At 34.8% G+C, this 13,441-nt stretch overlaps 1 protein-coding gene across 2 annotated transcripts; it reads right to left on the minus strand.

Annotated features, from left to right (window-relative positions):
* Window positions 1–2,095: 2,095 nt before the first annotated feature.
* Window positions 2,096–10,407, minus strand: tamm41 (TAM41 mitochondrial translocator assembly and maintenance homolog). 2 transcript variants are annotated; one of them, XM_015379134.1, is made up of 9 exons: window positions 10,341–10,407; window positions 10,039–10,216; window positions 8,854–9,036; window positions 8,664–8,756; window positions 8,404–8,554; window positions 7,960–8,105; window positions 4,386–4,551; window positions 4,100–4,162; window positions 2,096–2,804 (listed from the first exon to the last, which is right to left on the minus strand). In XM_015379134.1, the coding sequence occupies exons 2-9, from the start codon at window positions 10,174–10,176 to the stop codon at window positions 2,713–2,715; spliced, it is 1,032 nt and encodes a 343-aa protein (XP_015234620.1). In that variant the 5' UTR covers window positions 10,177–10,216; window positions 10,341–10,407; the 3' UTR covers window positions 2,096–2,712. The 2 variants fall into 2 exon arrangements, with proteins under 2 accessions (XP_015234620.1, XP_015234621.1); XM_015379135.1 differs by having other exon boundaries at window positions 10,039–10,219.
* Window positions 10,408–13,441: the final 3,034 nt, after the last annotated feature.

Here is a 13,441-nt window from a genome sequence, read left to right on the forward strand (position 1 = left end):
CACTATGTGATCAACAAAGGTAATCAACCACGATCACATTAGTATTTCAGGTTAGAAACGAAGCCAGGATTGAATACCACTGATCTAACAGATAAAAACTGATCTGATATTTGAGTGTAATGTTGACTAACCTCTAATAAAACATTGAACTGAATTGATCAGTTGAAAGATTTTATTGTTCTAAGTGAAAAATAGTTTACCATCTTTTCTACAAGCTTCTATAATCATAAGAAATGTATTTATTATTATTAAATTGCAAAAACTTATCTAAAAATTAAAAATGCTCTTAACAGTGTCTTAAAGTGTATTTTGCTTTAATTCAGGATGTTTACTAACATAAAGCAAAAGAAATGGATATGTTGCATCTTATAATTTGATTTTAAAGGTACATTTCCATATTCCATTCGCAAACTGATAAAAAAAAAAATTAACTTGAAGCCCAGCCGATCACCTTAAAGATTTTTGCATTTTGTATTCTCAGCACAGGGGACACAACTGGGGCACAGGCCCCTTTTGGCCTGTCTAGAACTGCCCATGTGTGTAGAGTAGGATGCCAAGATTTAGCATTTCTAAAACATATTCTATAGTTTAAAGAGTTACTTTATCGTATACCTAAAACTATATATTGCATGTTGAGACACTGCGTATTGCCTCAAAATATTAATCAACCTTTAACTTTTCAACCTTTTATTAAATCAAAACAAGTATCAATTAATTATATTGGAATTTTATTTGAATTCCTCCTCCATTCCTCTTGTACCCCTACATATAAATACCAGAGCAAACAAGAGGCCTATAGAAACTGGTGGGAACAAGGAGGAGCTAGAGAGCTCAACTGCTTAGGTGGGATAATCTGTCAGTAAGGAAACTATTATGCATATACATTTTAAAGAAAACTGGAACACTTTCGTTTTAAGAAAGCCAAAAGTCCAGAAGGCATGAAGGGGATGCAGCAATCATGTGAAGGGAGGAGCTCTAGAGAGATAATAGCTTAGGATAAACAGAGTGTTTAAGATAAATCTTGTTGAAACTCCTTAAAGCATGTACCTAACTGCAACCTAAACCTCCTTTGACAGAACAGTTGCATAACAAGGATCAAGAACAATGTTCACCTAAAAGATTTTTTTTCAAAGATGAGAAGGTTCATAGAAACATGCAGAAACAGCCTGTCAATCAAAGGGAAAATAAAACAAAGAGTCACCTTGCAGCACTCAGAGGGTGCTGCTGTAGGATGACTCATATGTCCATTAGTAAAGAGTGACTCATGATGTAATGCTGTTAGGTGGACAAAACAAACACAAGAGGTTGTATCATCTAACAGTGACTCACTAAACTGTGTGTGATAGCACTGCTTTTTTCCCTCCTTCATTTTATGGTGTGCTTTCTACTGAAACCTGTTTAGAAGATGGTTATCGCGAGATAAGAAGTTAAAATTTGTTACTGGGATATTTCAGACAAATTGTCTTGCACTGATCATTTTTAATGCATGCATTAAAATGCAGAATCTAACCATTAACCAAATAAAGTTAAAACTTTTCACAAAAGGTACACATTAAAGAGCAACCAAAACAAGTGAGGACGGCACTGTATTCTTACAGCATTATAGAATAGAAAGCAAAAGGTTAAAGGTGAGAAATTAACTATTTTTAGTCATTTATTAAAGTATTAAAAGTGCTACATTAATAATCTCTTTCCTCAGTATTCTTCACATAATCCCCTATTATTTCAATCTGAAAAAAAGTTGAGATTACTGCAAATTTGTAAGAAGTAGAAAGCTAAGAAATCACAGGTATTTAGTCTGGATATGTTGTTGATCCACTTTTGGCAGCAATTACAAGCTCTAGTATTTTTGAATAAGATGCATGTATGTCTTTAAGCAATTTCCTTCACTGCAATATATTTTAAGATCCATCAGTTTCTGTTGTCATTTTCTGACAGTTTCATGGTAGTGCTGACACTACCACTCAGTATACGCTGAGCAAATGAAAGTTAAAGGGCTATATTTAGACCAATAATAATCAGAAGCAGAAACTTCTTCCTTCTGGTTCAGGAGCTTCACATTTAATAGAAATTACTGTAAAGAAAACAACATGCAGCCGACTAGTTACTGTGTATTCAAAAAGGGTTTAATAAACATTTTAAAAAATAAACTTTGTGTCATTCTGCAGTTAACAATGTATAACCGGTAGAGGCAGCTTCCTATTAAAGAAACAATAATAAAAAAACTGCAGTGAAAAAGTTAAAACACAAGTTCAATGATTCTTTGGCTGAGATATCAGGAACAAGACATAAATGTGTGTCATCAAATCGAAGCAGCTTCCACTTGCATAGAAAACAATAAAACACACAGATGGAATCCTTTGCTGAAACCAAACTTATTCCGGAGGTAAATGTTTAGAGCAATGCTCCTGCAGCTTTAGTGACCTTTCTGTTGCCAAAGCTTTCCTGTAAGCCTCTCAATAATATCCAAAGACCATAGGTACATTTATAAAACATTTTTAGTCTTAGACTCTGGTTTAGTCATCAACTATGAGAGCTTTAGTGGGACAAAAAAAGTGCAGAAACGTCCTCACCATGCACACAGTGATAGAAGACATGGCCTACAAGGGTTAAACTTTACTGGCTAAAGTCACAGTTGTTTGGGGTCAGAAAAATCAATAATCAATTCTTGCTATCTATAACTAAGAAGAGATAAATTCAGAATATTCTGCATCAGGACATCTGTGAGACTGAAGGCTTCCTCCTCCACCCTTTCCACATCTTCATCAGTTTTTTGGAGCTGTAAGACACGGTCTTCCATAAGCCTGAAAAGACCAAGACACAAGAACAAATCTCCTTTAAATGTCCTTTAGTGCCCTGTCACACCTTGCAGATTTACCCAGCGTATGCCTGACATCCCAGAATCTCCTAAAACGTTGGCATACGCTGAACTTTCTATGTATTTTTTTTATTTTGGGCGTATACATAGTGCATTCATAACAAGTCCAGAACTTATGTACGACAACCTAACTTATGCATTAGGCACGGCAATGTAATGCCCATGAAATGATGCACAAGCCAGTGTCCTGAGGGGGGCAGTGATCAGCTCGTTCTGCATACAATGATGTCTTTGATCGCATTATTAACCTAGCTGCTGTTTACCGCCTGCCAAAAAAAGAAAGAATAAAGAAAAAGAAAGACAGAAGGTTTGCAGTTGCAGCAGATTCATGATCATGTCTGCTAGCTAGTTTGTTGGTCATGTTCGTGGGCGTGAACTCAGGGAGGATTCATCACACTCAGCTTCACAATGACCCTATGATGGGGATGCAGCCTGGAGGAGAACTGCTAGTTTCCTCCTGTGAACCCTCTTTTATACCAAAACGCTGCCAATACACCATTAAACAGTAGCTGCAAGTTAGAAACACGTTCAGCAGTCGGTCTGGAACATGTCAAATAAGTTGATCTGCATTGGATATAAGTTCTTCATAAGTTACGCACAAGTTACGCATAAGTTATGCACAAGTTATGCACAAGTTATGCACAAGTTATGCACAAGTTATGCACAAGTTATGCACAAGTTATGCACAAGTTACTCATAGGTTTTGGATAAGCTAGACGCCACACCTTATGAGTAACTGACACTTAACGTAAGTCAACGATGAGGTCACTTACCTGTAACTTATGGCCCACGTGTGAGCATACGATGGCATACGTCAAGGCGTATTTGTCGTATGTCGACGTGTGCCAACCCGCTCATAACTTATACAAAACTGACCCATAACTTATCCAACGTATGCCAGTGTTATTGCCAGATTCCCATACGTCAGGCATACACTGATCTAAATCGCCAAGGTGTGACAGGGGCTTTAAGACCGTAAGGAAATGAAAACATACAATCTGCCTAAAAAAAGGTTGAATAAATAGTAGAAAGTCTGAAAAGAACTGTTAAAAGAAAAATTTACATAAAAAAACTCAAAAAAAATTTCCTTTCAAACTTAATAGAGCTTCTAGTTGTAGATTTTTTTTAAATGATTTAAAAATCGATTCATTTATCAAAACTGAAGAAATATTTTCTCTTTTATTCGAAAATTCTAAGATTATAACGAATAGAAGTTCTTACCAGCTGTAGCAATGCCTTTGATGCTCTGCGTTATGCTGGAGGTTTTTACAATAGATGAGATAGCTGTGGAGGAGAAATACCAGGACATCTCAGTCATCTTTGTTTATAAAGTAGAAAAAATGTTTCTTCATTGGTCTCAGCATGAAGTGACCATTTCCTGAAGTTATTGTCTTAAAAAAGGTTTTTGGATAAAAAAAAACAAAACAAACATATTTCTTCTATGAATCTTCTTACTGAAGCAGATTTTAAACCAGACCTTAATCCTTTGGTCACATTTTACACATACCTTGTTGCACCACAGCTCCACAGTCAGGATCCTGAGCAACCTGCAGCAGGATCTCCTCCACATCCCGGTTTTTCCCTGGAGGATCCACCAGCTTTGTGATCCTTTGCTGAAGGGTTCGAGGCAGCGCCATCAGCTGGATGAACTGGCCTTCAGGACTTTTGTCCACCTAAAGAAAACATATCAGAATGAAATCAGAATGAAAATCCTCCGGAATAATAAAAAATAATATATATATGAACTGAGAAACAGGTTTTGGCCAATGATGTAGGACATGCAGTTACATTTTAATATTTAAAAACTTTAATTTCTCCCCACATACCAAGAGCTAGATTTTGTATTTACAGTTTATTTTTGTTTCTAAGAAGGTTTGCTGTTACCTTGATTCCAATTTACTTTTTTCTTTGTTGCCGTTTTCCTAGTTTCAAGGTGTTAAAATAGGAAAGGCAGATTAAGCTAAAAGGAAAAACAGCCAAGTACAGCAGCATGGCCTCTTGACAATCAAAAGTTCTTGTTTTTCTATTCCTAACATTAGCAGGGTTTATAAAGGAATGAGTAACTCTGATTTAATGCTTTTTAATGGTCTTGTAATGCTCTTAGAAATAATTTTAATGCCATCAACAAGTACCCATGACCCTCATTCATTCATATATATATATATATATATATATATATATATATATATATATATATATATATATATATTGGAGCTTCTTTTCCAAACATTTTTTAAATAACGCATTTTAAATGCCACGATAATGACATTCAATGAATTTTAATGCAAATTTCAGGCCTTAATTTAATGATTTTAATGATTTTTAATGACCCGCAGAAACCGTGATAAGGAAAACAACCTTATTTTCTGTTACAGCCAGTTAAAGGCAATGTGTAAATATGCAACTAATTGTTCGTTTCTGTGCTAAACAAGTAACTGACATTTTTTCATCGGTGCATCAGTTTATGCTTGATGACAGAAGAACTTGTCTGCCTTTGGGCAAAACATCAAAAGCTGGTTTTATGGTGGAAAACTAGTATTTTACCCAGAGATGCATTAGTGTATTGTTATTCATTAACATTTTACTGTGGAGTATTAGGGCTGCAACTTACAAATATTTCAGCAATAAGTTTTTTCAATGAATCGATTAATCATCGGATAACCAACGTTTTCTTAAAGAAGATTAAAAAAATATAAAAGAGTATATAAATAAATTAAACGAGGTGAAATCAAAATGTTTCCAATTGAGAAGTTCTGGATTGAACATATTAGCAGATTAAGTTTTTTGTTTTGTTTTCTTATCTTAAATGCAAAATGTTTATATATATATTTTTTTTTTTTACAATTTTGATATAATTGCTGCTAAAGGTGGGTCGTTCTGTCAGCTTAAGACATATTTTAGAGTCTCTATACTCCTGTTAACAACTAATCAGTTACTAAATTAGTTGATGATTATTTCAATAACTGATTAATCCAATTACTTGTTTCAGCCCTATTAGGTATGCTTTAATGTAATCCTAAAATGTTTGCAGTGTTGGTAAATTTCATCACTCTTTATCTGCACATTCTACATCAAGAGCATTCCCTGGGAAAAACAATAACAGTAACTGTGAAATGCAGCAATCACTGAGCAACACCTAGTCCCCCAGATTAAATAGTTGAATATATTTATGTTTATATTTAATAAATGCTTGAAAACCTTGGTTTACACATTAAATGATCCGTCGATTCAAACGTTTCATTTTAGATTTTTTAATTTGTAATTGATTTATATTAACATCATAGGTGAAATAGTTTGGGCCCTCTGGTTAATCAAAAAAAGAATAAAACAAATTAATGGGATAGAAACATTTCAGAAGTCCTGTACTGATGCATGCATGGAACAATGAGTTTTTTCAGTTACTCCATTAGTCTGCTGTGTTGATAATATCTTGAACAACTCATCTGACTGTTCCAGTTAAATACAGGTTAAAGCAGACAAACTTGTTCCTCTGTGCCTTTTTGCTGAACACACTCTACAACCTTTTTCTGCTTTTTCATTGGCCATTTGCTTTGCTGCATATTTTGATGAAACAAGTCATTAAACCTACTAGTCAGGAATATGGCAACTATTGATTTTTGTTATTTTTCACATTTGTAAGGTGCAACAGATAAAAGGTGTTCCTCTGTAAAAAAAACGTTTTGCAGAAAATGTTCACTGCAAACCTCATTATACTCAGAAGCAATTATGTTTTCTGTTATAACAGCAGGGATTCTCTACTGGAAAAATAATCATTAAACGTGACATATTTCAGGTCTTGCATGCATAACAGCAATAATAATAATTACATAAGCTCACATAACCGTCACTTTTGAGTCGTATTACATTAACTGACTTTTAAAACTGGGCGTCAAAGAAACAAAGAGGCGTTATTAGCATCAACATGATACTGCAGGATTTAGTGACTCATTTCAATAAAAAAAAAAAAAAGATGATCAAGATCTCAAAGTGAAATTAGTAATATATTTCAACAAGATGTAACCTGTAAAGTTTTCAGAGATCTTAGAGAAACCAAATTAAATTTTTAAATCTCATGCCTCATTTTCACTAAATCTATGAGTCTCTAAAGACATTCCTTAGGGGCTGCAGGTTTTAAAAGTTACCCTGCTTTAACACACTTGATTCTGTTAACCAGCCATCAATGGAAATCAGGTGTGTCTGATGTCTAACATACCTAAAATGTACAGGACCCGGCCCTGACGACCATGATCTAAACCCTGTTTATATAATCAACACATTAGCTAATAGTTATAGCTTTGTGGGACCATACAGCTGAGACATACTGTATTCCAGACACCTTAATATAGTTCATGCAAAAACGTTTTACTAGTTAAGTTTTCTTCTACAGATCTCTCCTGTAAATCACTCAGAGACATTTTTTTTTTTTTGCTGCAAATATCTGACACACCATAAAAAAAAGATAAACAGCAGTCTCAGACTATTAAACGCTCCTATGCCCTTATGAGACACATTGTTCCAAGGTGCCTGGAGCTGGAGACTGTTTCTCTTTGTGTAACAGGGATTGGCAGCAGCAGGTGGAGAGCAAACCAGGAAACTTGAAAGAATATCTATTCAGAGCTGCACAACACTGAGTCAGATAAGTCTTACAGTGCATAAGGAATACATATGGATAAGTTAAGACTTAATAACAAAAAAACGAATAAAAAAAATAAAAAATAAAAGCAGCCTAAGCTTGTGTGAACAAAATACTACATTGAATTTTGACCATCATGGATTTTTGATATTTCACAAACAAGTAAGGCATGAAGAGCATGAATCAAAGAAGTCAAGAGGCTCATATAAACTCTAGAGGTGCAGCAGAAATTCATACATCTGATGGAAGAATCTGTCAGTGACTCATCACTAAAAGCTGAGTGGCAAAAGTTGTAACTCACAGCTTATCTTTGTAAACACACCATCCCTAATGTGGTAAATGGTGCTCGGCACTTTCACTCTATGGGAATACTTTTTTTTGAACGAGTTTAACATTTCCATACATTTTGGAAAAAGGGTGCTTTGCTTTTTTGTTTGCCGTACCCTACCTCAAGTTTTCCTTGTGGAGGTTTGTAGACCACCTGAGGGCAGTCCCGAAGGATGTTGCTGTAAAGAATCCTAAAGTGCTGAATGTTGTCTCTGACGATATTGGCCACCTTGGATTTGTCCTCTCCAATCACCATCCGAAAATCACCTTCAAAGACAAAAACAACATCTTATCTCACAAAACAGGACTTTATAAAGAAACGCCAATGTCAGTCATATCTTGTTAATTTTATAGGCGTCTATGCTGCAAAATCCATACAACTCAAAGTATATCGGTAAATTTTTATGAAAACCTGAAAGCATAGACATTTTTGTTATTTTAAATAAACTTAATATATAATATACTGACCTCTATCCATATTAAATTTTCTGTAATTATTAAACAACTCTGGATAAAAGCTTCTTAAGTCTGAAGTTGGCCAAGAAGCTGAAATGTAGTTACAAACCAGCATAAGAAAGCCCAGCAATCTGCAGGAAAAGGTCCTCCTCTGAGAAGCTCTCTGGCAGCATGAGGAAGGAGGCCGTTACCGCGCTCTTCAGATTGGATACCAGAGCAGCACGAAGCTTCCCATTCTCACTCTGCAACAACATCCTCACCTGCAATGGAGAAAGTAGAAAATAAGCATGTTAATGCAGTTTATTCAGTTAACACTTTTTCTATGTAAAAGAAAACAAAGCAAAAGTAGTAAATAAAATCTTTGCTGACCGGCTTGTGAAGACGTCCAGCAACATACAAAGTCTTCCAGTGCATGAGGTCATCAATCAGTGAGTCTATACTAATCACTCCATATTTAATCATCTGATAAAAAGAAAAGAATTGAATAAACAGTTGGAATAAGTAATCTTTTTTAAAACTCGGTCAGATCTGCAAAAAAACAAAACAACATAAGTTATACCCTTCCATCAACCGGCACCAGTGTGTTGTAGTAAACTGAAGCTCCGTAGTCATTTTGTATGGAGCTGATCTTATTTGGCCCCAGCAGCTTGAGGATGGAGTAGTGTTTACGATTCTGGAGCAGATTCATGGTGTGCCACGTAACCGGGTCGTCCACCGCAAACACAAAGTCCAGCATATTCCTCTGTATACATCAGAGTACAAGACAATATCAATTTATGTCACACATGTTTTATGCAGTGAATCTGATAACACTGATTAATTACAGTTTTCTGAGTAAAAACTAGAAAAACCAAGAGAGCACGTTTAAAGTTGAACTGTTGAATCTTGAAGAATGTTGAACAGTTGAAACTCTAATCAAGACTCTGCATCACCCTGGAAAACATCTCATTTTCACAACCAACGTGGCTGATTTATTTTCATAATCCCTTTAAATTGAGCACAACTCAATGTTCTACTGCATGTTGCACCACACACACATGTGTGTGTACCTGTCTAGTTGATAGTCAGTTTCACTATCAAATTGAGTACCAGGTGTTGCAAAGTGAGGACATTTGCTGGTCCCCACATGCTATTTTGCTAATAGTTAGGTTTAGGGCTAAGGTGTCAATGGGTTAGGGTTTGGGTGAGGTATGCATTGGTAATGGTTAAGTTTAGGGTTAGTTTTAGGGTTAGGGCATAGAAAGGGTTGAAAATGACAGAAAATCAATGGAAGTCAATGGGAATCAACACATGGTCCTCAGAACGAGTATGTCTGTGTGTGTGTTTACTACTACTACTTACTACTACTATATAACTAAATTTCAAGTATTTATTAATAATGATTTTTGGCTTGCAAATATCAATAAAATATAACATACAACCAATAAATAAAATAAAAAGTAAAAAATAAAGAAATGTTACAGCCTACACAACTGTAAGAAAGCAGTCCAGCAACCACTGGCAATAGTGGAAGAAAGAATTCTTGTGGACAGTTTAATACAAGCAACAGCAACAACCACAGCCATGAGAAAAGAGTAAAGGAAAAAAAAAACACCAAATAGTTTTGTGGACTGCTGCTGATGAGCAGATAAACATCAATGCCCTTTATTTTAAAAGAGCTGCAGAATGACTCTTTCCCTGATCAGATTTATCCACTTCAACCAAGCTTCCTCCACTTTCAACTGCTTGCTTCAGAAACTCTTACCTCCATTTGACCTTGGCTGGTTCCATGTTGTTTGAAAACGCCAGATCCGTACGCGAAAGCTAAACTGATGTCCTGCGGAAACTGTGACACGATCCTTCGGTAGAACACGCCGGTGTTTTGCAAGGCTGGGAGACTCATTCTGCTGAAACAAGCTGCTGCAAGGCTGCAGCTTGAAGAGCTGCTTTAAGGGTGAGAGAACCGAACAAATAAAGTTTAAAAACACACTACCACCTGAGGAAAGTAAGACGTACATCTCACACGGCGGGAATTTAATGTGGCGTAAAATAAAAAGCAATGCGTACCTCTGTCTAGCGGTTTATTTTAATAAACTCCATCCATACGGTCCTTGGACAGCTGTGCGTTTGTCCGTCAACTAATATGTGCGTCACAGATTCCGCTGCGGTCAAAGGGATGATGGGAAATGTAGTAGTTCGTGCCCTGAAATACTTTAAAAAGGGAAATAACCTGTAATGTAGTGTGAATTTTAGTTTTTTGATATTTAGAATAATGTTCCGAATGGAAATATCCTTAGTGAGTTGACTAGAATAAATGATATAATAATAATAAAAAAAGAAAAATACATAAATAGCAAACTCATATTTTTTTGACCAGCAGAGGTCGCTGTCTGTGAAGTTTAGGGATCTGGTTTGTGTTTTGGGTTTTTTTTTTTTTTTGGGCCACCTGTTTGCTCTTTAGTTTGTTTGTCTATATAATAAGTCTGCTTAAAGCAAATATTCTCTTTGAGTTTTCTGACCAAGAATAATAATAAAAAAAATTTAATGAATACAGTCAAAATAGTACAGAAGAATTAAACAGTATTTACTCCTTTGTATTAGTTTCATTAGGCCCAAAACATTGAAAAGAGGAAATTTAATCATTCTGACGACCTGATTTACTGTAGAACAGTTAGTGTAATCTTTTACTGCAAAAATCAAAATGTAGGTTTAACAGCAATGTACATAGAACAATCTTAAATGTTATTCAGAACTGCAAAACAAAATATTTTAGCCAACTAAATGCCTAACAACCTAATTCCTTTTGTTCTAACAATTTTTATATCTAAATTGCAAAAACTATCCAGAAAGGTGACTATACGTTTCTTCACATCCACAGTGAAGGCATCCCTTACAATTGAATGTTAGTATTGTAATTTTTTTTTTTTATTGTTATAACAAAAGTTAGAAAATTAAACACATAAATTAGACCAACAAAGATGTGAACAAAATGCATATAAATGAAAAACACTATGAAAGGGAAATGATGCAATCACAGAGCAGCAAACACAGAGCAGACAAAGGGAATACCACATGCGATTGTAATATTCTCAGAATGTTAATTATATACATGCTGAATATAAATCATCAGTGTAATATTCAGTAATAGAAATGTGTCAAAAGTCTGTGGTTATAGAAGAATGTCTGATAAGTCCTCAGCAATGATGCAGTGTTAATTTCGTTTGGCCCACTTCTCACATTTAATTGGATGAATTAATATTAAATGCAGATTTCTGACTGCTGAATATATGTCTATGACTTATAACTGGATTGTCACGAGCGTGAAAATCATTAACAAACAACAAACTGCCTATTTTGCACACATGAATACTGATAAGGTCATTGAATAATGCCTATAGATACCATATCTAAGCATTGTTGGGGCACATGGTTTCTTGAAATAGAGCAGATGGAAAAAAAAACCCTGTATATTCTTTTTTTGTTTTTTTATTGATCTTGATTCTCTCTAAGTCAGGTTTGATTGTCTTCTGTGAAATGTACAGGTTCTTAGTCTTTACAAAATGTTAATATACATTTTTTTCCCCTGAATTCTAATACAATGTATAAAAAGTCATATAACCTTCTTTTTTTAGTGTTACATTGAATAATACTATCTTCTTTGCGGTTCACAACTGGCCTAATAAGTGTATAAAACCATACTCGTTACGTTCTTTATCTAATCAAGGACTATATTTTTCTGATGCACATCATCCTCTGCACTGTTGCTAATTTTCACATGTTTTGTGCATCAGTCGTTTGATCTGCACAGATGTTAATGACTACCGGTACTTACATAGTGTTTTACTGGCCAATAAAGTGTCTTTTTTTCCCACACTCGTTTATTGCACAGTTGTTCCATCCGTCTGTTCTGTTCTGGTAACTGGCTTCTACTTAATTTTTTTTCTTTTCTTGTGACTAAAATAAATTTTCGATTTCACAAGAATTAGAAATTCCCAACATTTCTTTCTTTCTTAGATCTGTTTTTTCCTTTTGCTGTTAAATATAACTTTAAAATGTTTTTGTATTTTTTTTTTCTTGCTTGTACCTGTAAGCTTTCCTATGCATAGTTCTTTTAGCCACTGTCACTATTCCATTCTATACTTTAAAAATACTCTTCTGCCTTTAGTCCTGTTTGATGTAAAAATGAAATAAATACATGTTCTAAAATGTATAAACATAGTGATCTCATAGTGAATTAGTTTTAAGCATGCGGTTTTAAGCTGATATTTACCTTGGAAAATGCAGTATTTCTACAGATATTAAGCTAAGTCTTAAAGTCACATATTTGAGTTTATGTTGGTTTCATGTAAAGTTATTAAACAGAGAGAGGATATGCATGTATGTGGGCATATGAGTGTGTATCTACCAAAGAAAACTTCTATACATCTTTAAATATCTGTTAAGTAAGGGTACCCAGGGTTTCAATGATTACTTGAAATCAATTCCAGATTTTATGATGAACTGCAATCTGTGAAGCCTGGTCTTCATGTTGGAGCAGCAGAAACATCCATGACATATTTCCATTATTTGGAAATCACACAAGTCAAAAAGCTACTCAAATATCATTAGCTATGAATACACAAAATTGAAGTTAATAGTTATCAATAATAACATAGTATGATATAAAAGGTAAGAACAAATATGTGTGCAGCATACAAAATAAAGAGGAGAAGCTTTTCACTTTTATGCTGCCGTTACCATGGTAATGGTCACGGCTTTCCATGCCCAGTGTTGCAGCATCAAAAGAATGTGCAACATTAACCTCACAACAGACTCCTGTGCTCTGAAAGGAAAGAAAGAACATAACAGTATGGTTCTTCAAAATGAATTTCTACAACATTGTGAAAGCTGTTTAAACCACACGTTGGTTTGTGTATATTTCTTCAGCTCGTGGACAGAAGATGGAAGTGCTCCAGACCCAACCTTGGTAGAAAGCTGCTTTTTTCCAATTAATGTGCAATATGTATAGTTAATTCATCATAAAAAGCTCAAACCTAGGTACAATCAAACTTGTTTTCATCAGTGATTGGTTACACAGTTTGACTAAAGACCTGTATTGGCAAAAAAAGTTACATCAAAATATATAACATGTTATATGTTATAATATATGTTATATGTTATAATATATG

The sequence above is a fragment of the Cyprinodon variegatus genome, unplaced genomic scaffold (assembly GCF_000732505.1).
Source record: "Cyprinodon variegatus isolate N-32 unplaced genomic scaffold, C_variegatus-1.0 Scaffold186, whole genome shotgun sequence".
Taxonomy (NCBI): domain Eukaryota; kingdom Metazoa; phylum Chordata; class Actinopteri; order Cyprinodontiformes; family Cyprinodontidae; genus Cyprinodon; species Cyprinodon variegatus.